Source organism: Hippopotamus amphibius, chromosome 1, assembly GCF_030028045.1.
Source record: "Hippopotamus amphibius kiboko isolate mHipAmp2 chromosome 1, mHipAmp2.hap2, whole genome shotgun sequence".
NCBI classification, from domain to species: domain Eukaryota; kingdom Metazoa; phylum Chordata; class Mammalia; order Artiodactyla; family Hippopotamidae; genus Hippopotamus; species Hippopotamus amphibius.
In genome coordinates, this window is record NC_080186.1 from 152,289,235 (window position 1) to 152,316,058 (window position 26,824).

The window sequence follows — 26,824 nt, forward strand, 5'->3', positions numbered from 1 at the left end:
ATCTCTGTGCCGCCTCTTTGCTGTGTGACCCTGCCCACGTTAGTTAAACTCCGTGTGCTGCCGTTTCTTTATCTGGAAAATGGGGACAAGAATCTTACCTCCCCTCCAAGGACATGAGGAATCCAGGAAGACTGCACAGAAAACATTTAGAACAGGGCCTGGCACATCACAGGGGCTCAGTTAACATGTATGGGCCCACTCTGGGTTGTCCTCTCTTGCCAACGCGTGAACAGCCAGCCAGAAGTTTATTCAATCAGCCAATCTATCAATATTTATTGAGCACCTAAAGTGTGCCAGATCCTGGGCCAGGTCTTAGTTTCTCAACACAGTGACCTGGAGATGTTATCCCTATTTTACAGAAGAGGAAACTAAAGCACAGAGAGGTTAAGTTACTCACTCAAGGTCACAGAGCTAGTGAGTGACACGAGTGACAGAGTCAGGCCTCATGGACCTTCCGGGCTAGTAGTGGTCCTGAACGTGTCTCTTTCCTTGGGATGAAAGCAAAACAGGGAATTTGGGGGTGAGGAGAAGGGACAGGGCTAGTGCCACTGTATGGCTCTGATGGTTTGTGACATCATGAGCACCTGGGTCTCTGTCCACCAGCAGCATGACCTTGGGAATGTTGTGGTTTCCTATCAGTAAAGTGGGCCATTAGCCAGTTTGGGCCTGGGTGACCACTCAGAGTGTTGTAAGGGTCCAGTGAGCCCACAGCTGGGACGGGAAATTATTAGCTAAAGTGATCATGTGCATTGGTTTATGGAACTGAATCAGTATTTGCCAGTGGGCCCAGCGTATACTGATACATTACAAATCATGATTCTTTCACTCTCAAATGTGTCCCAGTTCAGACACTCATAGCATTGCCCTACTGGCAGCCAATATGGGGAGGCCTTTGGGGAGAATGAGAGCAAGTGTCTGCTGCCGCTCCCATCCCTGGAACAGGAGGCAGGAAGGGTTTAAGTCAGAGCATAGGCTTGGATAAAGGGCCTGGCTAGGTGCCAGGCTCACCTCTCCTCTCCGGGTCCCACCTAGCTGCTACTTCCTTTAAGCCGGCCTCACAGGGCAGGCAGGGATGCTCCAGACCCAGGAGGAAGGAGCCCCTTGGCCATGAATGTGAAGAGAAGGGGCATTCATTGAGCTTACTCTTGTGCATTAGATGAGCTCATATCCAATATCTAAGTTTTAGTTCTTTCCAGCAGCCTGGAAAAACAAGTTTGTGCTTCCCCATTTTGCTTCTGCGGAAACTGTCTTGGAGGAGTGAAGTTGTATGCCCAAGGTCACAAATCAGTGAATCTCTGAGCTTTGGAGATAAAGCCAGGAGGGCCTTGGCCCACGCCTGAGGAGAGGCAAAAGCTAGCAGCTCCTGCATCCAAAGAGGCCCGGGTAGGACCCACCCCACCTCTCCCCGAGGGCCTGTCACCACACCTCTTACAGGACAGGCGGCAGCTTTGCTGAACCACTCCCTCTTGTTGGCTTGTGGGTTTCATTAGACCCTAAGGGAGGCATGGGGAACCATGAGAACGGGGAGTAGAGGCGAGGCATTGGCTCAGGAGCCCTGGAAGACTAGCCTCCTTATGGCCTCTTCCCAGTGGCACCTGCTACCCCAGATCCAGCCCTGGAGGGAGCCAGACCTAGGTGAAGGGAAGGGAACAGGGTTGGGACTTTAGCCTTTCTCAAACACATCATAGGGTGATCACTGAATATCAGCGGGAATCACTAGGGCTCTGAATGCAAATGGGTCTAGGCCCATGCCTTTCAGATGGGGAAACTGAGGCCCAGAGGAGGCAGGACTTGGAAAATCACTTTGTGAAGTAGAGGCAAGGTGAGGCCTGGAATCTAGGAGTCTGACCCCACCTAGGCTCTGCTCTCCAAATCACACCTTTCTGCCATCCTCTCCCCCATCACCACAGCCCTTGTTGGAAAAGTCTGTACTTCATACAACAAATAACCCTCAACATTTTTCAGAAGACATTGTCCACATGAGTCAGTCTAGCCTCTGAAACCCCGGTTTTATGATCATACAACTGGCCATGAGTTTAGCTGCCAAGCACATTTGACGACTGCTCTCAACACTACTCCCTCTCCCCCATCCCAGAGGAAGTTTGGGTACCACTTGGCAAAATAACTAGTTAGGAATTCAAACCTAGTAAATAATCTATTTCCTTTTCCCCCTAACCTCCCCCATCCCTCCTTTCTGTCTCTCCTGGTCTCACATCAAACCAGAAAAATGGGGATGTGTGCTGATTTAAAGAAAATGTGAGATGAAAATGTACTTCCTTTTATTATATAGGGAGGTATTTTTAAATGCATATAAATAAACATTTTTAATTTGCTTAAACGTTCAGACTTTATCGCTGAAAAGCATGTGTTCTGTTACACCAGCAAGTGGCGACTATGAAAGAGGAGGATCCAGACTGCTAGTCCATCTGGTGTGATTCAGAGAAAGTGGTTCTGGAGCAGCCGTGCCAGGACAGGGTTGCCCTCCAAAGCCGCCCTGTCCTACACCTGCTCTGCTCCCAGCTTCTGTGTCCCACTGGCTGGGCATCTCATCCACTCAGAGCCAGGCTGGTTTCTTAGCTAGAGACTTCCTCTGTGAGGGCATTCCACTCCCAACCCTGAGGCCTTCCCTAGTCTTGAGCTGCAGCCCTCTCTGCTCAGCCCACACCAATCTCTTGGCAGTCAGTGACGGGAGTCTCGTCCACAAAACCCACGTTCTCAACATGGTGTTGGGGTCTACAGAAACAGTGCTGGCGTGAGTGTTTCTGATTTGCTAGAGGCCGTGACCAGGCCCTGGGCCTTCCACAGCCAGGCCAGGCCAGATCTCACTTTTGTCTGGACGTGCCCCTCCCCCAACCTCCTGTCTCTAAAACCAGCTTGGGGCCTGCCACCCAGTGGGCGGGGGAAGCTTAAAATCACTACATGCAAAGCAGAAGCAGCATCAGCCATTCCTGATAGGAAAGCTGGAACACCTCCTAGCACTGGGGTGGCTGCTGGCTCCGACAGGACATGAGGGGTCCTTTCCCTGAGCTGTTACAACACCCCACCTCTGGTGGAACTCTCTGGGTGGCAGGGAATGCATTACTTCACACGGCAGCTCAAGACACTGCTTGGAAGTTGTCTTAGAAAAGTTTCTTTTTCCATGGAGCTCAAACACCAATTGACAGGTGATGGCCAACCCAACCTGTGGGCCCCACCCAACCCCCTGACCGCCCACGTAGACGGCAGCTACAGCTCACCCAGCCCGCCAGGCCTGGCGACTGACCTCCAACCAGGCAGAGGTCTTCCTGTGGCTGGGGACAGGCTTGTGCTGCCTCAGATCATCCCAGCCACCCTGTCTTCAGCACTGGGGGTGGGGCAGTTAGAACATCAGCCAGGCTTGCCAGCATCACACTAGGTTGCAGAAGCCCAGGGAGCAGGTGGCTAAAACACAGCACTTCCTGTGCCCTGGGTCCTAAACACAATTCTGAGACAGTGTAGAGTATTTCATTTCCATTTGACCCACGGAGAGGCTGAGGCTCGGAGAGGCTGAGGCTCAGAGAAGCTAAGTAACTTGCCTGAAGTCTCACAGCTTGGAAGCAGTCAAGCTGGAGTCCATGTGACAACAAATCTGTTACTAAACACTGAGTCACAGCTGAAGCGTGGCCCTCCAGCCTACAGAGGCCCCACCCACCAGATCAGTGTTCAGTGGGGGTGCTGGTAGGTGCTGGTAGGGTGCTCCTGAGTAGTGAAGCATGGGGAATGCTTGATTAAAGAAAATTCAAGGGGTTTCTTTGCTGTGGGACTTGACAGAGCCTTTGATGTGTTAATGGACCACTGTGACTCTCCCAGAAGGGCTGAGTCCACAGGACTTTCCAGACTTACTTGACCAGAGCCATTGCTTCTTGGTAAACAAGCTCCCCAGTCTTACAGATGGGGGAAATGAGGCTCCGAGCGGGGAAGCAGTTATACCAGGGTCACACAGCAAATGTTTTTATAGATTAGAAACCTGTATTCACTCACTGCTAGCCAACCTGCCACCAACCCTCTTCCTCTGCTCCTGGAACCCTGGTCCTTTCCCCCGGTACCACCTGACTCTCATGCCTTAGATGTCGACCATCCTCAGCAAAGCCATGATGTCTCCCCGGCCACCAGTAGGAGGAGGAGAGAGAAGTGCCTCTGCTCTTCGGGGGCTCATGTGGGGACTGGATCCACCTTGTGCACTGTTGTCATGTGCCCTGGGAGCAAAGGGCAGGCAGGCAGAGTGCATACACTTTTTATGACTAGGCCACCTCCCAGAACAGTAAACAGAGGGGCAGGCAGCTGGCCCTGGAGCCCTCTAGGGAGTGAAGGCCCTAAGTAGCAGACTCCTGTCCACCTCTGAAGGGAGCTTTTCTCAAGAGTTTTTAAAAAGTATACTTCAAGTTCATATTGCTCTTAATCTTTTCTAGCATTCCTCCTTCTTGGCCTGACAGCCCCACTAGTCCTTTAGGTCTCAGTTCAAAATCACCTCCTCCAGGAAGCCTTCTAGACCCTCCAGGATAAGCTGGGAGCTCTCTCTGGACTCCCTGGATGCTCTGCTCCCCTGATACCCAGAGCATAGCTCGGACTGGGAACTTCTAGGAGACAAGGACTGTGCATTCCCCAGACCCAGCCATGCCTGGCACATGGGGGTGCCCAACGAATGTCATCTGTTGAAAGAAAACCTGAGTTGAAAGTATTTGAAAAATTCAAAAGACTGCAATATTGAATCTGATGATTCTGCTTACAAAATGGTCTTAAAATTTTAGATAGTCTCGTAGACTCTAATGATGTCTTGTTTTGATCTTTCAAACGTATTTTAAAGGTGACCTTATTGTAGGCCTACGGAGACTGGGAGAAGGGTGAGGATGATTTACACTTCTTTAACATTTTCCTTTTATACTATGTATAATGATTTTTATACATTTTTAAAAAGAGGAAAAAAAATTTATTCTTGAAGCTGCATCCAAGAGATTCCACTCTATGCAACACTTGCCCAACTGTGAGGTCTGCTTGGTCCAGAGAAAGTTCTCTGGGACTCCCTGGGGTCTGGGCCCTGAGGGACAGCCTGGTGGGGTGGTAGAAACTTGGCAGGGTGGACTCTGCCCCTCTGTTCCCCTTCAGGGGCCTCCCCTCCAATCTGGAAACCCCACTGAGAATTCAAGTGAGGGGAATATGGCTCTGTGGTCCAGAACTTCTTGCTCAGGTCCAATCCTGCGGGTTTTGTGCTTTGCATCCAGCCTGGAGAGGGTCTGGCGCATGTTACACCAGGGGCAGGTAGAGGGGAGGCTGCAGGAAAAGGCAGGTAGTCTGACACCCTCCCCCACTTCAGGTCATGGTCAGCAAGCCTTCCGTCTTCTCTCGGTTGCACCTCCTTTCTCGAGGGGTCTGGTCCCTACGGTGGCCTCTAACCTTTGAGCCTGTGGAGGAGGAGCTGGGTGGCCCCCTCACCGAGCCCCCCAGGGATTAGGACCTCCCGGCCCAGGCCCCCTTATCCCCCGAGGCCTAGAACACCGGCCCTGGCAAAGGGCCTTATCCAGCAGGCTCGCTGCGTGATGGCCCAGGGGATGCAGGGGCTGGGTGGGGGACTTGTCCACGCTTACTCAGAAGCTCCGTGGCAGGGCTTGGGACTCAGACCAGGCCTCCTGGGCCCCAGAAGGAGCCACATTCCCAGCCCCGGGGCCCTCAAGGCCCCCAGCCCACAAGGCTGGTCAGGGGGCTACGGCAGATACTCCTCCTTGACAGGCATTGGGGAGGAGGCGCCCAGGAGGCTGGCCGAGCCGGGGCACAGGCCCCCCAGGGGTGGCCCAGCCGGAGTGGGGGTGCCATCGTGGGCTGCCGGGGGTGGCTGTGCGGGCGGCTGCTGCTGCTGCTGCTTCTTATTCACTTTGCGCTCCTTTGCCCGCCGGTTTTGGAACCAGATCTTCACCTGTGGGACCAGAGAACAGGGACGGGGTAGGCAGTGGGGAGACCGAATGACAGAGCAAGGGGAAGGGCGGTGGAGCTCTTGTTTCTTGAGGTGGCATTTGGGGCTTCCCTCCTGCTCCAGCTACCCCAGCTGTTCATGGACCCTGAACACGTTCTCCACTTCTGGAACTTGCTTCCCTACTCTTAAGACCACTTTCTCTGTAACCCCTTCCTCTCCACCTTCCAAAGCCATGCTCTGACAGCCCTGCTCCAGGAAGCCTTCTCGTTCTCCCTGTGACTGCTCCCTGCTCTGGATTTAAACAGCACTGATCAAAGCCCGCTGTAGCCTACAGCTAATCAGGCCCCCGTTCCCCTATGGGGAGTCAGGGATATTGGGTTTTATTGGCTGGGAGATTTGGCAGCCAGCAGCACAGTTTCTGCTGTGTTGTATGACCATGGCCCGGGGACAACCTCCCTATTCACCTCCCTCGACTGAGCTCCACAACCTGCCTGGCAGCCTGGAGGCCAGACTCACAGTACTGCTCCTGAGGCTGAGGTGGGGCCCCTACACACCTGACGTTCAGTGAGCCCCAGATTTGCGGCCAGCTCTGATTTCCGCCGGATGGTGATGTAACGGCTATAGTGGAATTCCTTCTCCAGCTCCAGGCGCTGGTGGTCGGTGTAGACCACACGGTATTTGTCCTTCGTTCGAGTCTTACCTGAGAGGCAAGAGGGGCCAGGAGGAGAGGTGAGTGGGGAGGGGAGCTTGCAAAAGGCCAAGGCGGGGCTCCCGGGAGGAAGAGCGGTCCAGGCCCCCTGAAGAAGGACCTGGAGGGAGTAACAATCATTGCCCCAGGCTCAGGCTTGGAGACTCCCAACCCGGGAGGCAGGCAGTGGTCTCATGCCCATCTGGGGGCCCCTAAGGCTCAGAGAGGGGAAGCAACTTGCCCAGGGTTACCCAGAAAGCTGCGGGTGGAGCTGGGGTTTCAGGCCAGGTCTCCTGACCCAGAGTCCTACTCTGATTGCCAGGCCCACCAGCTTTTATGCAACAGTTCCCAGGTGTGGCTGCACAAGAGACACGTGGGGAGCTTGTGAAAAACGCAGCTTCCACAGCGTCACTGAGCACGTGAGATAGAAAGCCCTGGGGTGGAATCTTCATGTTCCACAATCTCCCCAGGTGATTCTAACTCGCGGATCCTCAGACCATGGGTCTGAGCACTAGAGACCTGGAGGAACACCTGGCAGCAAGGTGAGATAATGAGACCTCAGCTCCTCCTCTCTCCTGTGCGTGAGGAGGCCAAGAAGGGCTGCGACAGCCAGAGGCGGAAGCAGGAAGCTTGCAGGAACTGCCCTGGGGTATGTGGTCCTCAATTCCTGTCAAATGCCAGGTGCCTGCTGCCTCACAATCAAACAGCAAGGACTGGGGCTGCTGCTGGTTTCCCAGCACCTGTCAGGGTCCTCAGGAGGCCCTGGTTCTAGACACCAAGCCCCGAGCTGGGGCTGCACCAGGGGCTGGGGGCTGCTCTGCCCGCAGCCATCCACACTCCAGCCTGCGACCAGGCACACGGCAGGCGTGCTCAGGTCCCCCCATCCCCCCCAAGTATTTACTGAGTTTCGGCTGTGGGCCAAGTGCTGGGGACAGCAGTGAAAGGTCCCTGCCCTCATGAAGCTTAGGTTCTAGTGGAGGGAGACGGAAAAAATAAAATAAATATGGAAATTATTTGATATGTTAATTGATGATAAGTATTCCAGAGAAAAAGAAGGACTGGGAATTTAGGGAGGAGACGGGCTGTGATTTTAAACAGAGTGGTCCATGAAGGCCTTACCCTGCAGGGGAACTTAAGCAAAGATCTAAAGGAGCAGAGGGAAAGAGCAGTGCAGCTGTCTGAGGAAGAGGTTCCCAGGTAGGGTAACAGGAGGTGCAAAGGCCCTCGGGTGGGGGCGTGCCTGCCGTCTGAAGAGTGAGGAACAGTGAGGAGGCTGGTGTGCCTGGGATGCAGTGTGCAAAGGGAGCGGGCAGGTTGCACAGGGCCTACGGGCCATGGAAAGGACTCTGGGTTTTACTCTGGGATAAGAGCCATTGCAGGGTTCTGAGTGGAGGAGACATGAGGTCTGATGTAGCTTTTAGGATTACTCTGGCTGCTGCACGGGGAACAGATTGGCGAGAAGGGGGATGTGTGGAGAGACCTGCCATAACCCAGGAGAGAGAAGGCGGTGGCTTGGCTTCTGCACGAGGCTCGGCCTGGGGCCGGGAACTGGATTTGAGGGCTGACTGGGTTAATGTCAGGGATCTCTTTCGGGCTGGGATCAGAGGTCTGTCTGGAGAGAATATTAAGAGTCATGCTTGGCCTGGGCTGCTGTGGGGGCCTGACTCAACACCCGTTTCCTTGTGAGACGCTGAGCATGTGGCTGTAAGCAGGAGGCACACACAAGCACTTTGAGACCCACCCATGTGTCCCACCGGGGCATGGCAGGTCCGAGCCACTCCACCCAAGTGCCCCCACAATAGCCTGGCCTTCACTTCCCTGGTCCCAGCTCTGGGCCTGCCTGTCCCTCAGCACCCCTGCGCTAACTACCCCCCACCACTGCCGTTCCAGCCCCCGCCCTCTCCACCCAGCCCACGCAGCTTGGCAGCACAGCGCTGGGCGCCCCAGGAGCCAAATGGTTTGTGGAGAACAGGAGACAGCAGACGTTCCTGGGCTCTTTTCCTTGGGTTTCCTGCCAAAGCAGCAGAACCACACTGGACTCTTCCACAACCACTGACCTCAGCCCATTGCCCGACGTAGCACGAGACAGCCTCGGCCCTTGGCCAGGCCTAGCCCAGGAAAGGGACAAGGGAGTGGCTGCCCAGGCCTTGGCTCCAGATGGGGCCCCTCCTTGACCTAGAAAATTCGACGCCGGCTCAAAATCGGTTCTGCCTAATGCCACCACCACTGGAAGCTAGCAGAGCTCTGAATGCACAACCCCACTGGGTTCACTGGGCTAAAGCCAGAAGGGGTCATGAGAGTTTAGTCTCCTCCCATTTTATAGATGAAGAGACTGACATTCAGGATGGTTATACAGCAGCCAGAGGTCCAAACAAGAGAGGCCTTGTGAATCCTTCTAGTCCAACCTTCCTGTACAGTCAGGGTCACTGAAGCCCCAGGCAGGCGTGGACTTGCCCAAGGCCATGTCACTGGGCCTGCAGCTCTCGCTCCTGCTCTAGTGCACAACTCCTCACCCCACCAGATTTAGGGTCCACAGAGCCTGCTATAGGGCCCTCTAAGCATTGGCAGCAGAAGCTCAAACAACAGACCACCCATCTACTTGTATTTCTGGGAAGAGAGGGTCCAGACCATGGTGAGGGCCGACCCCTGAAAGTTCTGGGCTGGGTCTGGATGGCCAACAGGTTGAAATGCCCAGAAGATTCACAGCCTGAGGTAAGGGGAGGAGGCTCCCTGCCCACCCAAACCTCAGCCTGAGAGGTTATAAAGACACCCCTTCCCTCAGGCACCCAACCCTCATTCCCATCCTTCCTGATGAGCAAGTGGGGCTCCATTACACCCATTTCATAGATGAGGGAAATTGAGGCTCAGAAAAGGGCACTTGCTGAGGGCCATCCTGCCTGGTAGTGGTATATACCTGGGCTCAGGTTTCCTAACCTCCAGCCCAGGCTCTTTCACCCAACCCATAGGGTAGGGGAGAGGGGGCATTAGATGAGAGATGGGACTCTAGCTGCATAGTTACTCCTCTCTGCATAGTTACAGCCTCTAGCAAAGCTGCCAGTGAAGACCCAGTCCCTAGGCCTTGTCACCCCCTCCCTGGACCCAAGAGAGGGGGTTGGTGGGCTCAGGAACCCATTAGCCAACTTCTATCTGGTGGAGTTATTCAAAGCACACAATTTTATTGCTAAGAAAATGGCTCTGTCAGAAAACAAAATGTTTGAGATCTCACTGTGTGGTCCGGGAGCCAGGGAGTCCCAGCTGCTGTCCAGAGGGTGATAACGGGAACATCTTCCTTGGAGCCCAACTTGGTGATCTCAGCCTCGTTTAACACGCACATGACCTTTAACTCATTAATCCCACTTCCAGGGATCAATACCCCAGAAAAATGCCCAAAGAGGTAGCTATGTCAAATAGCACAAAACTAAGGACAATGTACATGTCTATGAATCAGCACTGGTTAATAAGATGAGAGATGGTACGTCCATGGAGAGGAGCACTACGCAGTCATTCAAAAGAAATTATAAAGCTCTGTATGTGCCAATATGGAGCAGTTTCTAAAAATATACTGTTAAGTTTAAAAAAAGGCAGAATGTTGTGAATAGTGTTACTATTTTTGTATAAAAATGGAATACACACACACACACACACACACACTCAGACATGTTTGTGCACCCACAGTGTTCTTTCTGAGAGGATATACAAGAAGTCAGTAATGGGGGCTGTCTTGGAGAGGGGACTGGAGGTTGGGGAGCCACAGGTAGGAGGGAGTCTTTGAGACATTAAAATTTTTACCATGTGCAGATGTGAATTTGTATTTTTAATGACAGGAGCCCTGGGCTCCAGTCCCAGCTCTGGGCCAGAACTCCCCACTGCCCTCCTGTGAACACCTGTGCCACCCTGGGGGCCCAGGAGGGAGGGGGCAGGGAGGTGCATGACCGAGGTGGGGCGGGGAGAGGACCCGGGATGAATGATTTACAGGCCCTTGGGACACTGGGCCTAAGGGGGAAGTCCGGGCTCCTGTAACAGGTGGTTGACGGGGGCCAGGCCACTCCCAGCCACCTAATGAATAACCCTCGGGGCCGGATGCCAGTGCAAGTGGGTGGGAGGGAGGATGGGAGCCCCCCACCAGCGCTTCAGGGGTGAAGCACGAAGGGAGAAAAGAGCCTTGGAGAACGCTCCAAGTGGGAGGCTTCCTCTCTGCTCTGGTTGTGGGATGTGAGGAATGGCTCATCCATAACCATCAGGCTGCCCTGGAGGCAGCAAGCTCCTCATCCCTAAAGCACACACAGTAGAGGCCTTGGGAATCTCCAGGCGAATGGTTCCAAACCCTGACCAGCAGCCTCAGAAATGCCTGGGGAACTTTTTTTTTATTTTTATTTATTTATTTATATAAATTTATTATTTATTTAGTTTTCTGGCTGTGTTGGGTCTTTGTTGCTGTGCAGGCTTTCTCTAGTTGCAGCAAGTGGGGGCTACTCTTCTTTGCAGTGCACAGGTTTCTCAGTGTGGCTGCTTCACTTGCTGTGGAGCACAGGGTCTAGGCTTCAGTAGTTGTGGCACACAGACTCAGTAGTCGTGGCTCACGGGCTCTAGCACGCAGGCTCAGTAGTTGTGGCACACGGGCTTAGTTGCTCCGAGGCATGTGGGATCTTCCCAGCCCAGGGATCAAACCCGTGTCCCCTGTATTGGCAGGCGGATTCTTAACACTGCGCCACCAGGGAAGCCCTGGGGAGCTTTTTAAAAGCACAGATTCTGGACCAGAAGTTCAGACTCAGTGGGACTGAAATCAGGCTCCAGGATTTAATACTTGAATAGCTCTCCAGGTGACCCTGACATGTGGCTGTTTAGGCAAGCAGATCTCCAGGGCTGTGCCGTGCAGCTTCTCAATGTCTAGGTGATCTAGGACAGTCACTTCACTTCTCTGAGCCTCATTTTCTGTATCTATAAAATGGGGATAACTATTATTCTAATAATGGCCAGTATGTCCATGTGTCAGGCACTTTGCATACATCTCTCAACAACCTATGAAGCTGTGGAACTGTTATCTCTAGTTCACAGATAAGAAAACTGAGGTTCAACAAGGTCTGCACATCTGGCAGGTGGGATTTAGCCCAGGTCTGTCTAGCCTCAGAAACAGCACTAGAATCTATCATCCAGGGTAAGGTCTCCCATAATGACCTCCAACCCTCGGGTGTACAGGGATCACTTGAGATCGATGGATGAATGATGCCTAGCACAGTACCCGGCACATAGTAGGCATGCAGGGGAGGGTAGATCCTAATCATTTCTGTAGTGGGATAACCATATGGCAGGGATGCTGGGAAATGGATCTGAGCGATGGGTTGTGTGTTGGACAAGACTGTTTATTTATAAGGTCCCTTCCAACTTGGAAACATGAAGCTCCCAATGTTTGCTGATGCTCTGATTATATTTGTTATTATTGCTGAAGAATTCTAAGACCAATTTCGCCGTCTGAGAGTCTAGAAACTGGGCCTGCCCAGCTGGAGGACAGGGGGCAGGAGCCTGCAGTTTGCAGTGGGGCCTTCCCATCCTGCCTGGATCAGGCAAGGACAGAGTTCAGCCTCTGCCCCCAGGGTGGGGTAGGTGGCTCCAGGAAAACTGAGTGGCCTCTGGGTCAGCCCTTCCTTTGACCTCTTCCTGCTGGGTTTGTGGCCCTGAGGGATGACGCTGCCAGCTCTGGCCCTCAGGGCTTGGAGCACAAATTCATGACCCCGCTCTGTGTGGTCCAGCTCCAGTGGCTGTACATCAAAATCCCCGACCCTGACACACACATACACACACACACACACACACACACACACACACAGAGGAAGGCACACATGCATGCATGGATGCTTGTTAAAAATACATATCCTCAAGCTCTCAGATCTGTTGCATCCTGGTCTCCCTGCCATCTTAAACAAGTCTACCAGAGGGGATTCTGAACAACCAGCTGGAGTCAGTAAGTCCTGGTCCCAGTTCTGCGCCATCTATGTGGCCTTAAATAAGTGCCTTCTCCCCTCTGGGCCTCAGTTTCTCCTGTGCATCAGAAGAAGGCTGGGTGTCAGCTCCAAGCACCCTGTAGATTCTGAACTTCTATGTAGCTCTGAGTCCTCCCTTAAGAACCTGGGCCCAAGTCTGTATCCTTAGCTAAAGGCCTTGACAAGTGACTGAATTTCTTTGGGCTTTCCTTCTCCCTGGGGAACAGAATGGATGTGAAAGCAGTTTGCAAAGGGCAAAGAGCTATGGAGAAGACAAGAAAAACTGAGCTATTTGCAGAAGCAGATGTTGAAGGGATCCCCTGGGAGAGGGAGGAATGCCGTCTGACGGGGAGCTGCAGGGCAAAGAACATTGGCCTGGGGGTGGGAAGGTCTGGCGGGGCCCCCAGCTGGATATGTGACGTTCAGCGTGGACCCGTTTCTGTCACAGTGGATAGGACTTCTGCTGCGGCAGCCCTGACCCACCCAGTTCGATGATGGGTGGGTATCCTCCCTGGGCAATGAGGCTCTCTACTGGGCTCATGATTGGTCCTTGTTCTGGCTGGTTTGCCAGTCCCAGGCTGCTCTAGCACAGTTCCTCATTCACCCCTGCTCATTCCTGGAGCAGAGGTGAAACTGGCATGGGGGTGGGGGTGAGATGAGAGGAGGATAGGGAGGCCAGCCACACGCAGGGGCCCTGTAGCCTTAGGCAAGATTCTCCAGCCCACTGTCACCCTCCTTCCTGGTCACAGTACTCATTCAGCACTACCCCCCCCCTCCTCCCAGGCTGCCTCTGTATCTTCCCCTTCCCTATCTTCTTCTTTTTTTTAAAATTAATTAATTAATTGTTTATTTATTTATTGCCTATGTTGGGTCTTCATTGCTGCACATGGGCTCTCTCTAGTTGCGGTGAGCAGGGGCTACTCTTTGTTGCAGTCTGCAGGCTTCTCATTACAGTGGCTTCTCTTGTTGTGGAGCACGGGCTCTAGGCGCATGAGCTTCAGTCGTTGCAGCACGTGGGCTCAATAGTTGTGGCTCATGGGTCCTAGAGCACAGGTTCAGTAGTTGTGGCGCATGGGCTTAGTTGCTCCGCAGCATGTGGTATCCCCCTGGGGCAGTGATCGAACCCATGTCCCCTGCATTGGCAGGTGGATTCTTATCCACTGCGCCACCTAGGAAGTCCCTCCCCTCCCCTATCTTCTTCAAGGAGGTCCACAATCTGACTTGGCTACAGGAGGCAGTGAAGAGGACAGAAACTTCAGAATCAGATAGACCCAATGGTTCTAACCCAGCCAGGCCATGTGCCAGCGGTGGGGACCTAGGCAAGTCACTAAAGCTCTCTGAATGCCTGTTTACTCATCTGTGAAATAAGGACATGAACACCTCCTTTACACATGGTAGCTGTGGAGATTAGATGTGATCAGTTATTTAACAAGGTAGTTGTTAATAAAAGCTATCTGTGACTATGATGATGGAGAAGGAGAAGAAGAGGAGGAGGAGGAGGAGGAAGAAGAAGGAGAAGATGACTGTAGAGACAAAAGATGCAGGAGAGATTCCTCAGTAGAGAATAAGGACCCCATTTGGAATGGATTACCATTTGAGGAATGCTTGAGAGAGATTTTTTTGCACTGTCCTATATGACAGCTACTAGCCACGTGTGGCTATTTACATTAAAATTAAGTAGAATTAAAAATTCAGCTCTTCTAATCACACTAGCCATATAGCAAGTGTTCAACGGACATGTGTAACTAGTGGCTAGCACACTGGACAGCACAGATATAGAGCTATAGAAAGTTCTATTGGACAACACAGCTAGACCAAACTCCCAGCAAGGGCCAGATGGACACACCTTCATAGCATACCTAAGCAGACGTCTTGGACTATCTGCAAAGCAGCCTGTTCTTGCCTCCATCACCCATTTATATTCTTCCTAGGACTTTCCACAAGGGGCACTGGAAATAAGAGGCACCCTTGGCCTAGAACAGACCTTCTAAGAGTTGCAAGCAGCAACTGCATTCCTTCAAGTCTTCTTCCAGGCTGAACAACTTGAGGCCTCTCAGCTCTTTCCTGGTGGAGTTTCAGGCCTCTGCCCTACCCTGGCCATCCTCCTCTGGTATGAAGGTGAAGACCCTGCCTAGTGGTCTGTAGGTGTGGGTCCTGAAGAGTCACATTTGGGGCAGATGTGCAGGAAGGGGCTCTGGACTTCAGCCCTTTCCTAGCTCACTGAGGGACCTTGGTAAATCCCTTCCCCTCGGTTCCTGGCTCCCCGAATGTTCTGCAAGGGTAGAGACCATGCCATCTGGCTCATCTGGTTCCATAACAGTGCTAGACACACCCAGAGAGTACTTCATGAATCCTTGTTAAATTTAACACAGACCCACTGCTTCCTGGTCTTCTCATCGCAGTAAATGGCCCCCATCCTGCAGCCACTCAGGCCAAAAGCCTAGGTGGCACTTCCCCCGCTCTCCATATACAATCCATCAGCTGGTCAGCTCAACTTCCAAAGGACATCCTTCTGTCCGGCTCCATTACTCCCATGGCCTTAGTCAAAACCACTAATCTAATGGAGAAATGTGCTGTTCTGGGGTTGAAAATACCTGCATTTCAAAAAAATAGTGAGTACTCAATAGATGCTCATTCATATTATTATTGCTATGGGAGGTGCTTGGTACTTATTTGTTAAACAATTCATTCCCACTTTCGTGGTTTGGGGTAGATTAAAAACAAACAAACAAATGAAATAATTACAAACCATGATTAGTGTGAAAGAAAGCAAGCATGGAGCTGAAAGCTAGATTAAGTGGCAGGGGCGATGCAGGAGGGGGAACCTACTTTATTTAGCTTGGGGAAGATCTCCTGGAGGAGGTGACATTTAAGCCAAGATCTGATGGTTGAGAAGGAGGTTTCCATGTCACCAATGGGGAAGAATAACCCAGGAAGACAGAATAGCATGTGCAGAGGCCCTAAGGCAGAGAGTAGCAGCAGAGGACCAGCCCCCTGAGGAATCCTGTCTTTCTTGTTCTGGCAAGAATCCCCAGCACCTAGCAGAATGTTTGGCACAGAAGAGAAACTCAGAGACTATTACCTCCTGCCTGCCTGCCTGCCTGCACGAATGAATGAGAGAGGCATGTGATGAGCCTGGACAGGCTAGCAGCCCTGGGATGAGGGGTTTAGATTTGACTTCAAGAGCAATGGGAAGACATCAGAGGGGTTGAGCCGGGAGTGTCAGTCTCGGCTTTCACTAACATCTGCTACCTTTCTCTGATGATACTGAGGGATCTACGTGGGGCACCCCTATAAGGTTGATGGGCAAGCATGGCATGGGGCGGGCTTAGCATGTTAACATGGTGATGGACCTGACTCCAGATGTAAATGTTGTTTCCAAGTCCCAAGAGCTCCAGGACAGAAACTTGAGGGGCCATCTCGTTAAGATAATTCCCCACCGACAAGCCAGGCTTGCTGCTAACAAAGCTGTTTTGGGCCTTCAGCACAACTCCCCAAGCTCTCAGCTGCAATATCTGCCAAAGTGGTGGTGGTGTGGGGCGGGGGGGAACACCCAACCAAAAAAAGCCTTCTGCCACCTTCAAACTGGGTCACTCCCCCCTTCCCAGCTACATCTGAGAGATGAGGTGTCAAATGGAGCTTCTGCTTTGAGAACCAGTTTTAAACAGCCTAGCACCTGCTGTGCCCATCCTCCCTCTCCAGCCTCTTACAGCTCATCTCTGACTGGCCTCCTTTTCCCCACCTGGACTGGAAGGCACATGGGGAGAGGGTCTTAGGTGCCCATTCTGAGTGTGTTGCTTTAATTGATAGATGCTCATTAGGCTGTAGAGTCTAGGTTTGAACCCTGTGCAGCAGCTTCCCAGCTGTGTGAACTTGGGCAAGACACCTTACCTTCTCTGAGCCTCATTAACTTTATCTGTAAAGTGAAACTAATAATAGATCCTCACACCTCTAAAGGTTGTTATGAGATTTAAGTGAGATCACCCATGCAAAGTTCTTGGCCCAGTGCCTGGCACATAATAAGGACTCAGCTGATGCCACAGTTATTAGCTTTATCATGAGCTCCTACTATGTGCAAGGCATGGTGAGAAGGATAGGACTGATTAGGAGTGCTCCTTGAGGGGATAACAGATAGTAGATGGCAGGGATCAACAAGAAAATCAGTGATAAATGTTGTTCAAACAAGGACCTGATACAGTGCTTGGGGGGCAGGGGGTGGGGGGGAACCAAGGACGGCTTCCTAGAGGAGGTGGCCTTGGAGAAGAAGCAGCAGTTGACCTGGTAAAGATGTAGGAGAGGCAAGGGAGGACAGTTCAGGTGGAGGGACCCATACTAAAGAGGCAGGGAGTGTGAGGTGTGTGTTCGTGTGTACCTGCTAAGGGCTGACAGAGATAGTCACGGGCACCAGTGCACTGAGCACCTACTGCATGCCAGGCTCAGGGCTATGCCCTACAGGCACCATTGCTTCCAAGTGTAATCTTATTATTATCTTAATGTTACAGTGGAAGAAGCTGAGGCTCAGAGAAATGATCCACATTAACTTGCCCAAGGCTAATGCAGCTTCCAACAGAAATGCAATCCAGGCCTGAGGCTCCCAAGCCAGACTCTTAACCATCGCAGGTAAGCATTTCTGTATCTCTGGCAAACTAATGGGAGAGTGGCTTCAAGAGTGGGTTGGGGCCAGTTCTCAAGAGGGCTCTGAAATGGGGCTGGATTTTACAGCAATGAAATGGCATAAAATGAACAGGCAATTCCATGGCAGTGGGGAGCCACAGAATGCTCTTGAGCAGGGGAAATGCCTTGAGAAGATAAATCCACTAATCTGGTTTAGAGGACGGCTAGGGCATCAGAGAGAGGCTGAAGGTGAGAGGCCAGGTTGGTGGCTGTGGCAGTGGGCCAAGGGAGAGGGTCTGGAATGTGATGGGGAGGGGAGGATTCATCCCCTCCATGGGCCTCAGTTTTTCTGTCCGAAAGCTGAAGATCTAAACCCTGCTGCAAGAGTCTCATTATCTGAGTGGACATCTCCCTACTTGTATAGGACCTCAGCCACCTCAATGGGCCATCAACCTGTGAAAAACTGTTTATAAGGAATTGGAGGCTGAGCCTTCAGCAGAAGGATGATTTATAACCTTCCTAAGGAAAATGTTGATATTTATAGATGCAAACAGGGAAGACAAAAAAAAAAAAAAAAAAAAAAAAGGAAAGAAAGGAAGAAAAACAAAAGAAGAAATAGAGCCTCTTGTAGTCATTTCCTATCCTGGCCTCAGGCAAGTGCAAGTCATCACTCAGAGCCAGTTAATATTTTGTTTCTGGACAACATAACAGCCTCTCCCGCATCTTCCCCATCTTCACAGCCCCCTCCTTAGGAAAAGCTGGCATCTTAGTCCCAGCCTTAGCTACACCAAATCACCAGGTGAAGATGAAGTCCTGTCCCATCCATGGAGGGTAACCAGGCTTCCACCACTGGCATGAGCTGCTCGGCTGGACAGTCGTGGGTCCCATCTCCAGGTTGAGATCTCATCTCTTCCCTCTTCTCCCAGAGTTGTCTTACTGTCCCTCACACTTGCCCTGTTCATTCATTCAACAAAACATATTGAGCACCTACTAAATGCTACACACTGAGCTGGGTGCCTAGAATGTATTCATGGGCCAGATAGACATGGTTCTGGACTTCATGGGAGTTTACCTTGGTGGGTGAGTGTGGGAATAGAGAACACACAACACACAAATAAGTAAGTTAAGGCTCTAAAGGAAACATGGCAAAGATTATCAATGGGTATTTGGGGGGTGAGCACCTACTTTGGAACATCATGGAGGACCTCTCTGAGGGGGTGGCCATTAAGCTAAGACCTGAAGGGTGAGAAAGAGCCTGCAAAGAGCCTGGGGAAAGAGTTTTCCAGGAAGAGGGAACAGCATGTGTACAAGACCTGCCTGCAGTAGCACACATAGCTTTGTAGACCTCAGGAAGGAGTGTAGATTTTGCCCTAAATATAATGGGAAGCCATTGGAAAATTTTAAACTGACTCATCCAACATATATCCCAGTCCAGCCTCCACTTGTATGAAACTAGAACATGCCTTACAATCTCCAGGCCTCAGTTTCCCACATGTATGTCTGGTCTCTAACTATCCAGTTCAGATACTAGAATGCTAGCGGCACAGAAGGGGGAAGAAGGGGCAAGAAGAGTATGATAAGACCAGGTGACCAGCAACATTTGGGGACATGGCATGTACTGACCGTCCCTCTGCTGTCCCAGACAACAGCAACACCCAGGAAACACCCCTGGAGACCCTGTATCTTCATTGCCCAAAGGAGAAACTGAAGCCAAAGAGGAGGGGGGCTTGGCCTCTCTCAGGGAGGGTCTGTAACCCCACCCCCATTCTGCACCCACCTCAAGAGCACGGGTCAGAGTCAGATGCTGCCTGAGTGGATAGGCAGCAGCTTCTAGCTTCGAAAAGACAGAACGGCTCTCATCTGGCTCCTGGGGCAATCACTTTCCTCAGGAGCCTCCAAACCTCTCTTGGCCCTTCCTTCTACTTTCTGGGAGTGAGGGTGGAAAGAATGTTTGCCTTTGGGCAGAGTTACTCCTAGGCCCCCTATGCACCCAGGGACAACAGTTTCCAAATGACTTTCGAGACCAAAGCTGAGCTGAGTTCGGCAGCTCCGATGCCCAGAGAGACATGATTTCCCTGACGTCACACAGCCTGGAAGCTCCCCAGGGCTCCTGCCAGTCCTCTGACCCCCACTGACCCACTCTCTCCCCTTTACACAGTGATGGCCTCTCTCCAAGTCCCCGCCCCTGGGGAACCTCCCCGTTCATCTCCAAAGTCGCGTGATCAGCAGGAAGTAACAACTAGAATAAAGGAGCAGGAAAAGTGGGCTTTTCCTTCTTCAGAGAACAGACACAGAACTGCAGGACCCTGAGGGTCAGTGGCCCCAGATACTTCCTCTCATATAATCGAATGCAAAGTTCTCAACTGAGGTTTATGGATAAAGCTTCTGGGGACCTTTAGAACCCCTGAAATTGTTTACCCAATTAGGAAACACTTATTTCTAGGGAGAACATTTATACTTTCCACCAGATTTTGCAAAGGGGTCCTTTTGTAACTCAAACAGATGTACAAGCCCTTCCCTCTCATGGGATGTTAAAACTGAGACCCAGAAAAGATGGCTGATTTAAGAGACGCTGTTGAAAGGATTAGAGCACAGGCTTGGTCAATTCCCAGCGCCAATATTTACTGGTTACCTAAGTATAACTATACTTGCACAACTGTGTAACCTCTCTATGCCATAATTTCTTCAGCTTGAAAATGGGGGTGATAATAGCTCCTGTGATAAAGTTATAAGAATTAAAAGATATTAGGTCAGTGCCTGCTCCGTTAGTAAGTGTTCCATAAACATTAGCTGTTATTATTTAGCCAAGGCCACAGAGATAAGTGGCACAGCTGGGGCATACACCCCAGTCCTCCGAGGCCTCTGGAGGCAGATAGGAGGTTCTGTGTCCCTGGAACAATTACAGCCAGACCTGTAGGGCTGATCAGCCCCTCCCTAGCATCTGCCCTGGGGTGAGCTGGGTGTGTGTGGGGACATGGGGGTGAAGAGAGAGGGGAGGTGGGGGAAGTCCCAGGCTTACTCCCAGCTGGGGGAAGGGGAGGAGGGGCTGGACATCAAAGGGTGGGCAGGCCAACTTCCCACCCCTAAGGCCAGGTGGCCTTTGTCAGGACAGGCTGGACACGGTCGGGACAATGGGGTATCATGTTCACTTTCCAGCCAACAGGAGTCACTACTGAGCCAAGGCCCAGCCTGTTACATGACAAAGGGGGGACCTATAAAGGAGGTCAGGCCGCCCCTCATTAAAGCCAAGCCTTTGTCCTGCCCCCTCCCCTGCCTTTGAAGAGGGTGGATCCGAGAGGCCTGCCTGGGGGCAGGAGGTTCACAGGCTCAGGAGCCAAACAGTAGCCACCTTCCCAACTGCTCCTGCTTTCCCCTCCCCCAGGGTCAAGAGTTCAGGGAGAGCCCTGGGATGGTAAGGTAGGGACCCTCAACCACCACCAATCTAACCAAAGAGGGCTGTTTTTTAGTCCAAAGGATATGACCCACCAACCACTTCACTGTATGCATGGGGGACTGAGACCTGGAAAGGGAAGTGACGTATGGATGCTCACATAATCAGTGCACGTCCTTTGAGGGTTTGCAGCCCCTGTTTGGGGTTTCGATAAGGGTGCGTGAAACGGATGACCACCAGGGCCAGTGTTGCTCTAAGTTCACCCTGGGATAAAAGTCTGCGGACCTGCGTCTAGTTCCAGCCTTGCCAGGCAACCACAAGGCGTCATTCTTCATTTCCGGGGTCTCAGTTTCCCTACCTACACAGAAAGACACGTTGTGCTTACTAAGGCTCCAGCAGGCCGGGATTCAGAAGGGGGAAGCCGAGAGAACTGCCCCCAGGGACAGAGTGGTCGGGGGCCACACTCTGGAACCCAAGCAGGGCCAGGGCAGAGGTCAGACGGGGGCGGCTGGGGCCTCACTCTGGCACCTGCCGGCGCCCAAGGGAACCGTCCGGAGGCGCAGGGCGAGGGAGGGGTCCTTACCGCTGCCACCGCCTCCTCCGGCCGCCACGCTGCGCCGCATCCACTCGTAGGGCGTCCGCCTTTGCGCTCCAGGCGAGGACGGTGCTCCTGGGCCACCGAGGGGCTGCGCCAGGAGCCCCGGGCCAGGCCCCGGGGGCGCGGGCACCACGCTAAAGTCCGGAGGGGGCCCGAATGCCAGCGGGGCCGGGCTGGCGGTGGGGGCCGCGGGGCCCGGGCCGTAGGCGGCGGCCCATTCGTCCTTGGGCGCAGAGAAGGGCGCGCTCCAGGCCGCAGGGGGCACGGGGCCTGGCTCCACGTGAGGGTAGCCGGTGAAGTCGGGGTACTGCGGGGGCCCGGGGGGCGGAGGCGGGGGGCCGTAGGCCTGTGGGCTCAGGCCGAGACTGGCGGGCCTGGCAGGGCCGGGGTACACGGGGGAGTCCTTGTCCAGCACATAGCCCACGTACATGATGGCCGCGGGGCCCCCCGCGCATGCTGGGCCCTGGAGCCGCCGCAGCCGGCCGCCCCGACGAGCAACGGCTCACCTGAACTCCAGGCCCTGCCGCCGCCTGCCCCACCCAGGCCTTTTATAGCTTCGGGCCGCCTCGGCCCCAGCCCAGGCGGGTTTGCATTTCAAAGCGGGGGGGAGCCTCCAGGCCGCGAATCAAAGGGGGAAACCCGTCGGGGGCGGGGGGTTCAAAAGGAGACAAATTGCCACCCCAAGCAGGAGGTGGACGCCGGGGCGAAAGGGGGTGGGGGCGCAGAGGGCGCATCCCGGGCGGGCGTCGAGGCAGCACTAGGTGTGGGAGTCTCCTGCGAGGCCCCCGCCTAACGGCCCGAGCACCTCGTCCTCCCTGCTGCCACACGGACCGCCGCGCAACCCCATTTTACAGGTGGAGAAAAGGGATTCGCGGGGTGGGGGGGACCGCAGGCCGGCGTCACACGGCCACCCCGGGCCTGTGGCAGCAGTCCGCAGGGGCCAGTTTGAGGGGAGGGGAGGAAACGCTGACTTCAAACAGGGTTCCCGTCTTTAAGGTAGAGGGTCCTTAATCTTTTGGGAGCAGGAGGGGTCACGACCCCTCTGAGTCTCTTAGGACGGCTGTGGATGTTTTTCCCTCCTGGGAGAAAATGTACATATGCACATACAGGAGTCTGCAAACAATTGGGGCATTTACCTGAGCTGGCTCTCTAGAGAAAGTTCTTAGAGAGGTGGGGTAGGGACATTCTTTTTAGAGACATTCTAGCGAACTTTTCACACTTCTCTTGACAACCCCCCTCCCCCACCCATCCCACCCTCACCTTTATTTTAGTGAGAAGTTTCAAACATCCACAAAAGTAGAATTGTAGAGTGAATCACTATATACCCATCACCAGCTTCAACCGTTATCAAGATATTGCCACACTTATTTATTTAACTGACTCACCTCCCTGTTTTTGCGACAGTATTTTAAAACAAATGTCAAACATCATGTCATTTTACCCCTGCATACTTAAGCATGCATCTCTAAAACACATGGACAGTTTCTTACATAATATGCCATTATCACACCTAACAAAATTAACACAAATTCCTGCGTTTTATATCGCACCCGGTTCATATTCAAAGTGTTTCAGTTGATTCAAAAAATTTTTTTAATGTTTTTTAATTTTTATTTTTTAAAATTTAATTTTATTGAAGTACAGTTGATTTACAATGTCATGTTAGTTTCAGGTGTACAGCACAGTGATTCAGTTTTGTTTTGTTTTGTTTTTTAGGCCACCCGGCATGCGGGATCTTAGTTCTCTGACCAGGATCTAACCTGGGCCCCCTGCAGTAGAAGCACAGAGTCCTAACCACTGGACCACCAGGGAAGTCCCCCAAAACATCTTTTTAATAGTTGGTTTATCATAAAGCCCTGGTCCGTATATTATAGCTGGGGCCCTCTCTTGGATTTTAAATGTCTCATGCATCTCTCCCCACCTTGCCCAGTTAAAGACTGCCAGACATTTCACAGCTACCCGTGGGGGGGTCGGGGGGGCAGGAGGTAAACAGTTGAGAGGCCATCACTGAACTGGGAGTTGGGAGCAAAGCTGAAGGATTTAGGGAAGGATTCATGAAGGACAGGGCTCTGGGTCAGAAGGCCTGTGGGAGATGGGTTCCCGCCTCACGGGAGGCTCAGTGCCCAGGATCTGCACAGAAACCCTCTATGGGGTTTGATCCTCCAATGTTTCCTGGGAGTCCCCTAAATGTGCAGGGACCTGTGGCTCCCAGAAGGTGGGCAGAATCAGGGTCTTATCGATTTAACCTGCCCGTCCCTTAGGGCACCACATTAGCCAGGGCAGGTCAGCATCATCTCAGGGCTAGACGGATGTGTCAGGATCAGGACACAGTTTACAGGGCCCAATGCACAGTGATAATGTGAGTGAGATCCCTTGTTCAAAAATTATGATACATTTCAAGATAGCAACAGCAGAGCATTCAGTCAAGCATGAGGCCCTTCTAAACACTGGACCCTGTGTGACTGCACAAGTGACTCACCCATGAAGCTGTTCTTGGTCAGAGTCTTATTCTTCTGGGGCTCCGATACTATAACACAGTGAGGGACAGGAAGCCCAGGATGCCGCTTCCTGCTCGGAGGAACTCTTCCCATTGTACAGATGGAAGCACTGAGACCCAGAAAGAAAAGGGGTTGTGCCCAACTTTATGCAGCGAAATGAATGCTGTTTATGGGAGAGAGGAAAGAGGAGGGCTGCCTGGGTTGTGGCTGACAGGAATGAGCTCATGACTGCCTCAGCAGGGAAGGTCAGGAAGTGGATGTGTTGGTGAAAGTTTGCTCAGAAGTCCTCTGGGGTGCTGGGCTCTGCTCAGGACCCAATCTTTCAAGGGGTCAGTGAGAAACTCGGAAATATACAGAGAAGGAAGAAGAGACCCAAGAGGACTGGGCTCTACTGTCTGAGCTGGTGTAACCAGGACTGCTCAGACTGGAGGAAGAAAAGACCTGGAGGGCGACTTGAAGGTCTGAGTTTGGGGAGGGGGATAGGGCAGACCTAAGACCTGAGAGAGAAAGCTGCAGGCACAGACATGGATTTCAACCCACCCATAGTAAAATGCTCTCAAAAGGGCCATCCATATTCAAAGGACTGTCATGAAAGAGAGAGTGAGCTCACCATCACAGAAGGTATGTAAGTGACTGCTGGAGGTCCCCGGTCAGGAATGCTTCTGAAAGGATGCCTATCCTGGGGGACAGGAAATTTGGTGCCCTCTAGGTGCCCTCTAATTCCAAGAATAGGCTACATCAGACCTAGGTGGAAGGCTTAAAATTTGGGACTAGGCGTAGGAATTCATTTGTTCATGTGTTCGTATGTTTGACAAACGTGTGTTAACACTCCTCCTGTACGCTGACACTGTGTACTAGGTGACGCTCTGCCCTGGGGTGCTTACAGAATACGAAGGGGGAGAAGCAGGTATTAATCAAATGCTCACAAAGAGGGGTAAAATTACATTTTGGTGAGGGCCAGGAATCTGGAGAGTTTTCCAAAAGGGAGGAGACATGGAAGTCTTGCAAGAGGAAGTGACATATGAGTCAAGACCCTGGGGAGCGGGGAAGGACACTGTGGGCAGAGGGACAGTGTGGACAGAGGGGTTGAGACTGCAGGGGACACAAGGTCCTCCAGAACTGAAAGATCAACTTGGAGTTCAGTGATGGGGGGGTGGGGGGGTGTGGAGGACGTAAGAGCGGGGGAGGAGATGAGTGTGGAGAGAGACAGAGCAAGGCCCAGCAGGACAGGCCTGATGAGGGATATGGGAGGTTGTTATCAAGGGTTTTGCGTGGTGGGAAGGGGGCTGTGGCTGGTGTGCGGAGAATGAGCCGGAGGAGAGGCGGGGAGCCTGAAAGCTTCAAGGAAGCTGGGCAGGGGTCCAGGAGTGATGAAGACAGTGTCCAGGACTTGGGTGGTGGCTGAGCGATGGGGGACTTTCCAGGCAAAGCAGGGACTATTTCGCTAGCCAGGGAGAGAGCGGAGTTAGGGAGGCCTAAGGCCTGGGGGGCCATCTCAGCTACTCTGTGGTCCCTTCAGTGCTGTCCTCTCCCACGGTGGAGGCGGGAGGTGCCTGCCTCTCTACAGACACCTCCTGGGGCAAGCCTCTGCCCATTCCCACCCCACCTTGGGCCTGCTCTTTCCTCAGCTCTGGGTACTGGGAAAGGTGGGACAAACTGGCCCCATTTGCTGGATGAGGAAACAGAGCAGGAAGCCCAGAGAGGTCTAGGTGCCTGGCCAAGGTCACACAGCACAGAAGCTAGGTCTCCTGATCCCACTGGCCCTTCCTGCTGCCCAGCCAGAGTACCCACGGGGTCCTCAGCCAGCCCTGCTGGTCCCCCAAACAGCACCACCATCCATGTAGTGTAGGAGAGCAGCATTATTCTACATTTTGTAGCATCCTGATCATGGAAGACCCTTAGAGAGTCAACCCACTCATTTTACAGATAGGGAAACAAGCCCAGAAGCCTAGAGAAAGAAAGGATTTCTTTCCAAGTTCCCACAGCAGGTCAGTGCTGTACTGGAATAAGACCCAGGTCTTCTGATGCTCAGCTCAGCACCTTTTCACTGCATCTTTCTGAGAATGCAGTGTTTGCCCTTTTACCTGAGCTGAAATAATAACAATAGCATCATTATTTATTGAGCATTTACTAAGTGCCAGGCATCATGCCAAGTTGTTTGCATGTATTAATGTCATTTCATCCTCACACAGCCCAGTGAGGTAGGGTCATTGTTATCTCTGTTTTGCAGATGAAGCAGCTAGAGCTCAGAGAAGTGAAGTTACCCGCCTGAAGCCACACAGCAGGTCAGTGGCCAATCTGGAAATTTTTCTTTCCTCTCCAGTTGAGCCTCCTGGAAGGGTCGTGAACCTGTGTGTGCCTCTCCCCTCATCCCAGGGTTTTGCTTAAACAAATACCTGGTTCCTCTTCTTCCTCTAGCTTCCTCATGCAAAAGAGCTTCAGCTCCCCTCTCACCCTCACCCCTAGGTGGACCCCTCAGTCAGAGACCTGAGCTACCCCTCATGTGACACCTCTGAGGACACTGTAACCTTGTTTAAAAATTTCAGGCTGGGTGTCTGAAATTGCAGGTCTTCCCCCACCTTGGCCTCTGACTTGCCACGTGACCTTGAGCCCTTGCCTCCCTGGGCCTCAGTGTCCCCATGTGCCCACTGGGGACCGGTTGCCTTGGACAGCCGTCCAGCTGTGGTCCTGTGACCATGTGTAGGTGGAGAAGCGCCACCCCTCCCCCCAACATGTCGCAGCCTCTTCCTCTGTGACCGCCCCTTATCTCTGGGAGCGGCCGTTTATTGGACCCTCCTTCCCTCTGGCTCCCCGGGTGGGACCCTCTTCCCACTGGAAGTCCTCCCTCTGGGCTGCTCTCACACACCCGACCAGGGCCTTCTGGGGTGGGGCTCAGAGATGATGGCCTCATAAAGATCTTGGTGATAACTTGGTTTTTAAATCAGGTTTATGGCCCTGAAAGAGAAGAGGTTCTGGGCTCAGCTTCCTGTTGGAAGTGATTTGCTTAAGAGAAGCTTGTGGGCACCAGAGCCAGCATTAGGCTCACCTGGACTGCCCCCCGTCCCAGCCAAGCCTCAGCCTCACTCCGTGACCTTGGGCGAAGAACTCTCCCTCTCTGAGCTGTTCCCGAGGTG

The 26,824-nt window shown here is 52.7% G+C and overlaps 1 protein-coding gene across 1 annotated transcript; it reads right to left on the minus strand.

The window, feature by feature from the left end:
• Nucleotides 1-4,922: 4,922 nt before the first annotated feature.
• On the minus strand, nucleotides 4,923-21,704 carry CDX1 (caudal type homeobox 1). The gene is made up of 3 exons (XM_057705851.1): nucleotides 21,178-21,704; nucleotides 6,478-6,623; nucleotides 4,923-5,926 (listed from the first exon to the last, which is right to left on the minus strand). The coding sequence occupies exons 1-3, from the start codon at nucleotides 21,620-21,622 to the stop codon at nucleotides 5,717-5,719; spliced, it is 801 nt and encodes a 266-aa protein (XP_057561834.1). The 5' UTR covers nucleotides 21,623-21,704; the 3' UTR covers nucleotides 4,923-5,716.
• Between the last annotated feature and the right edge of the window lie 5,120 nt (nucleotides 21,705-26,824).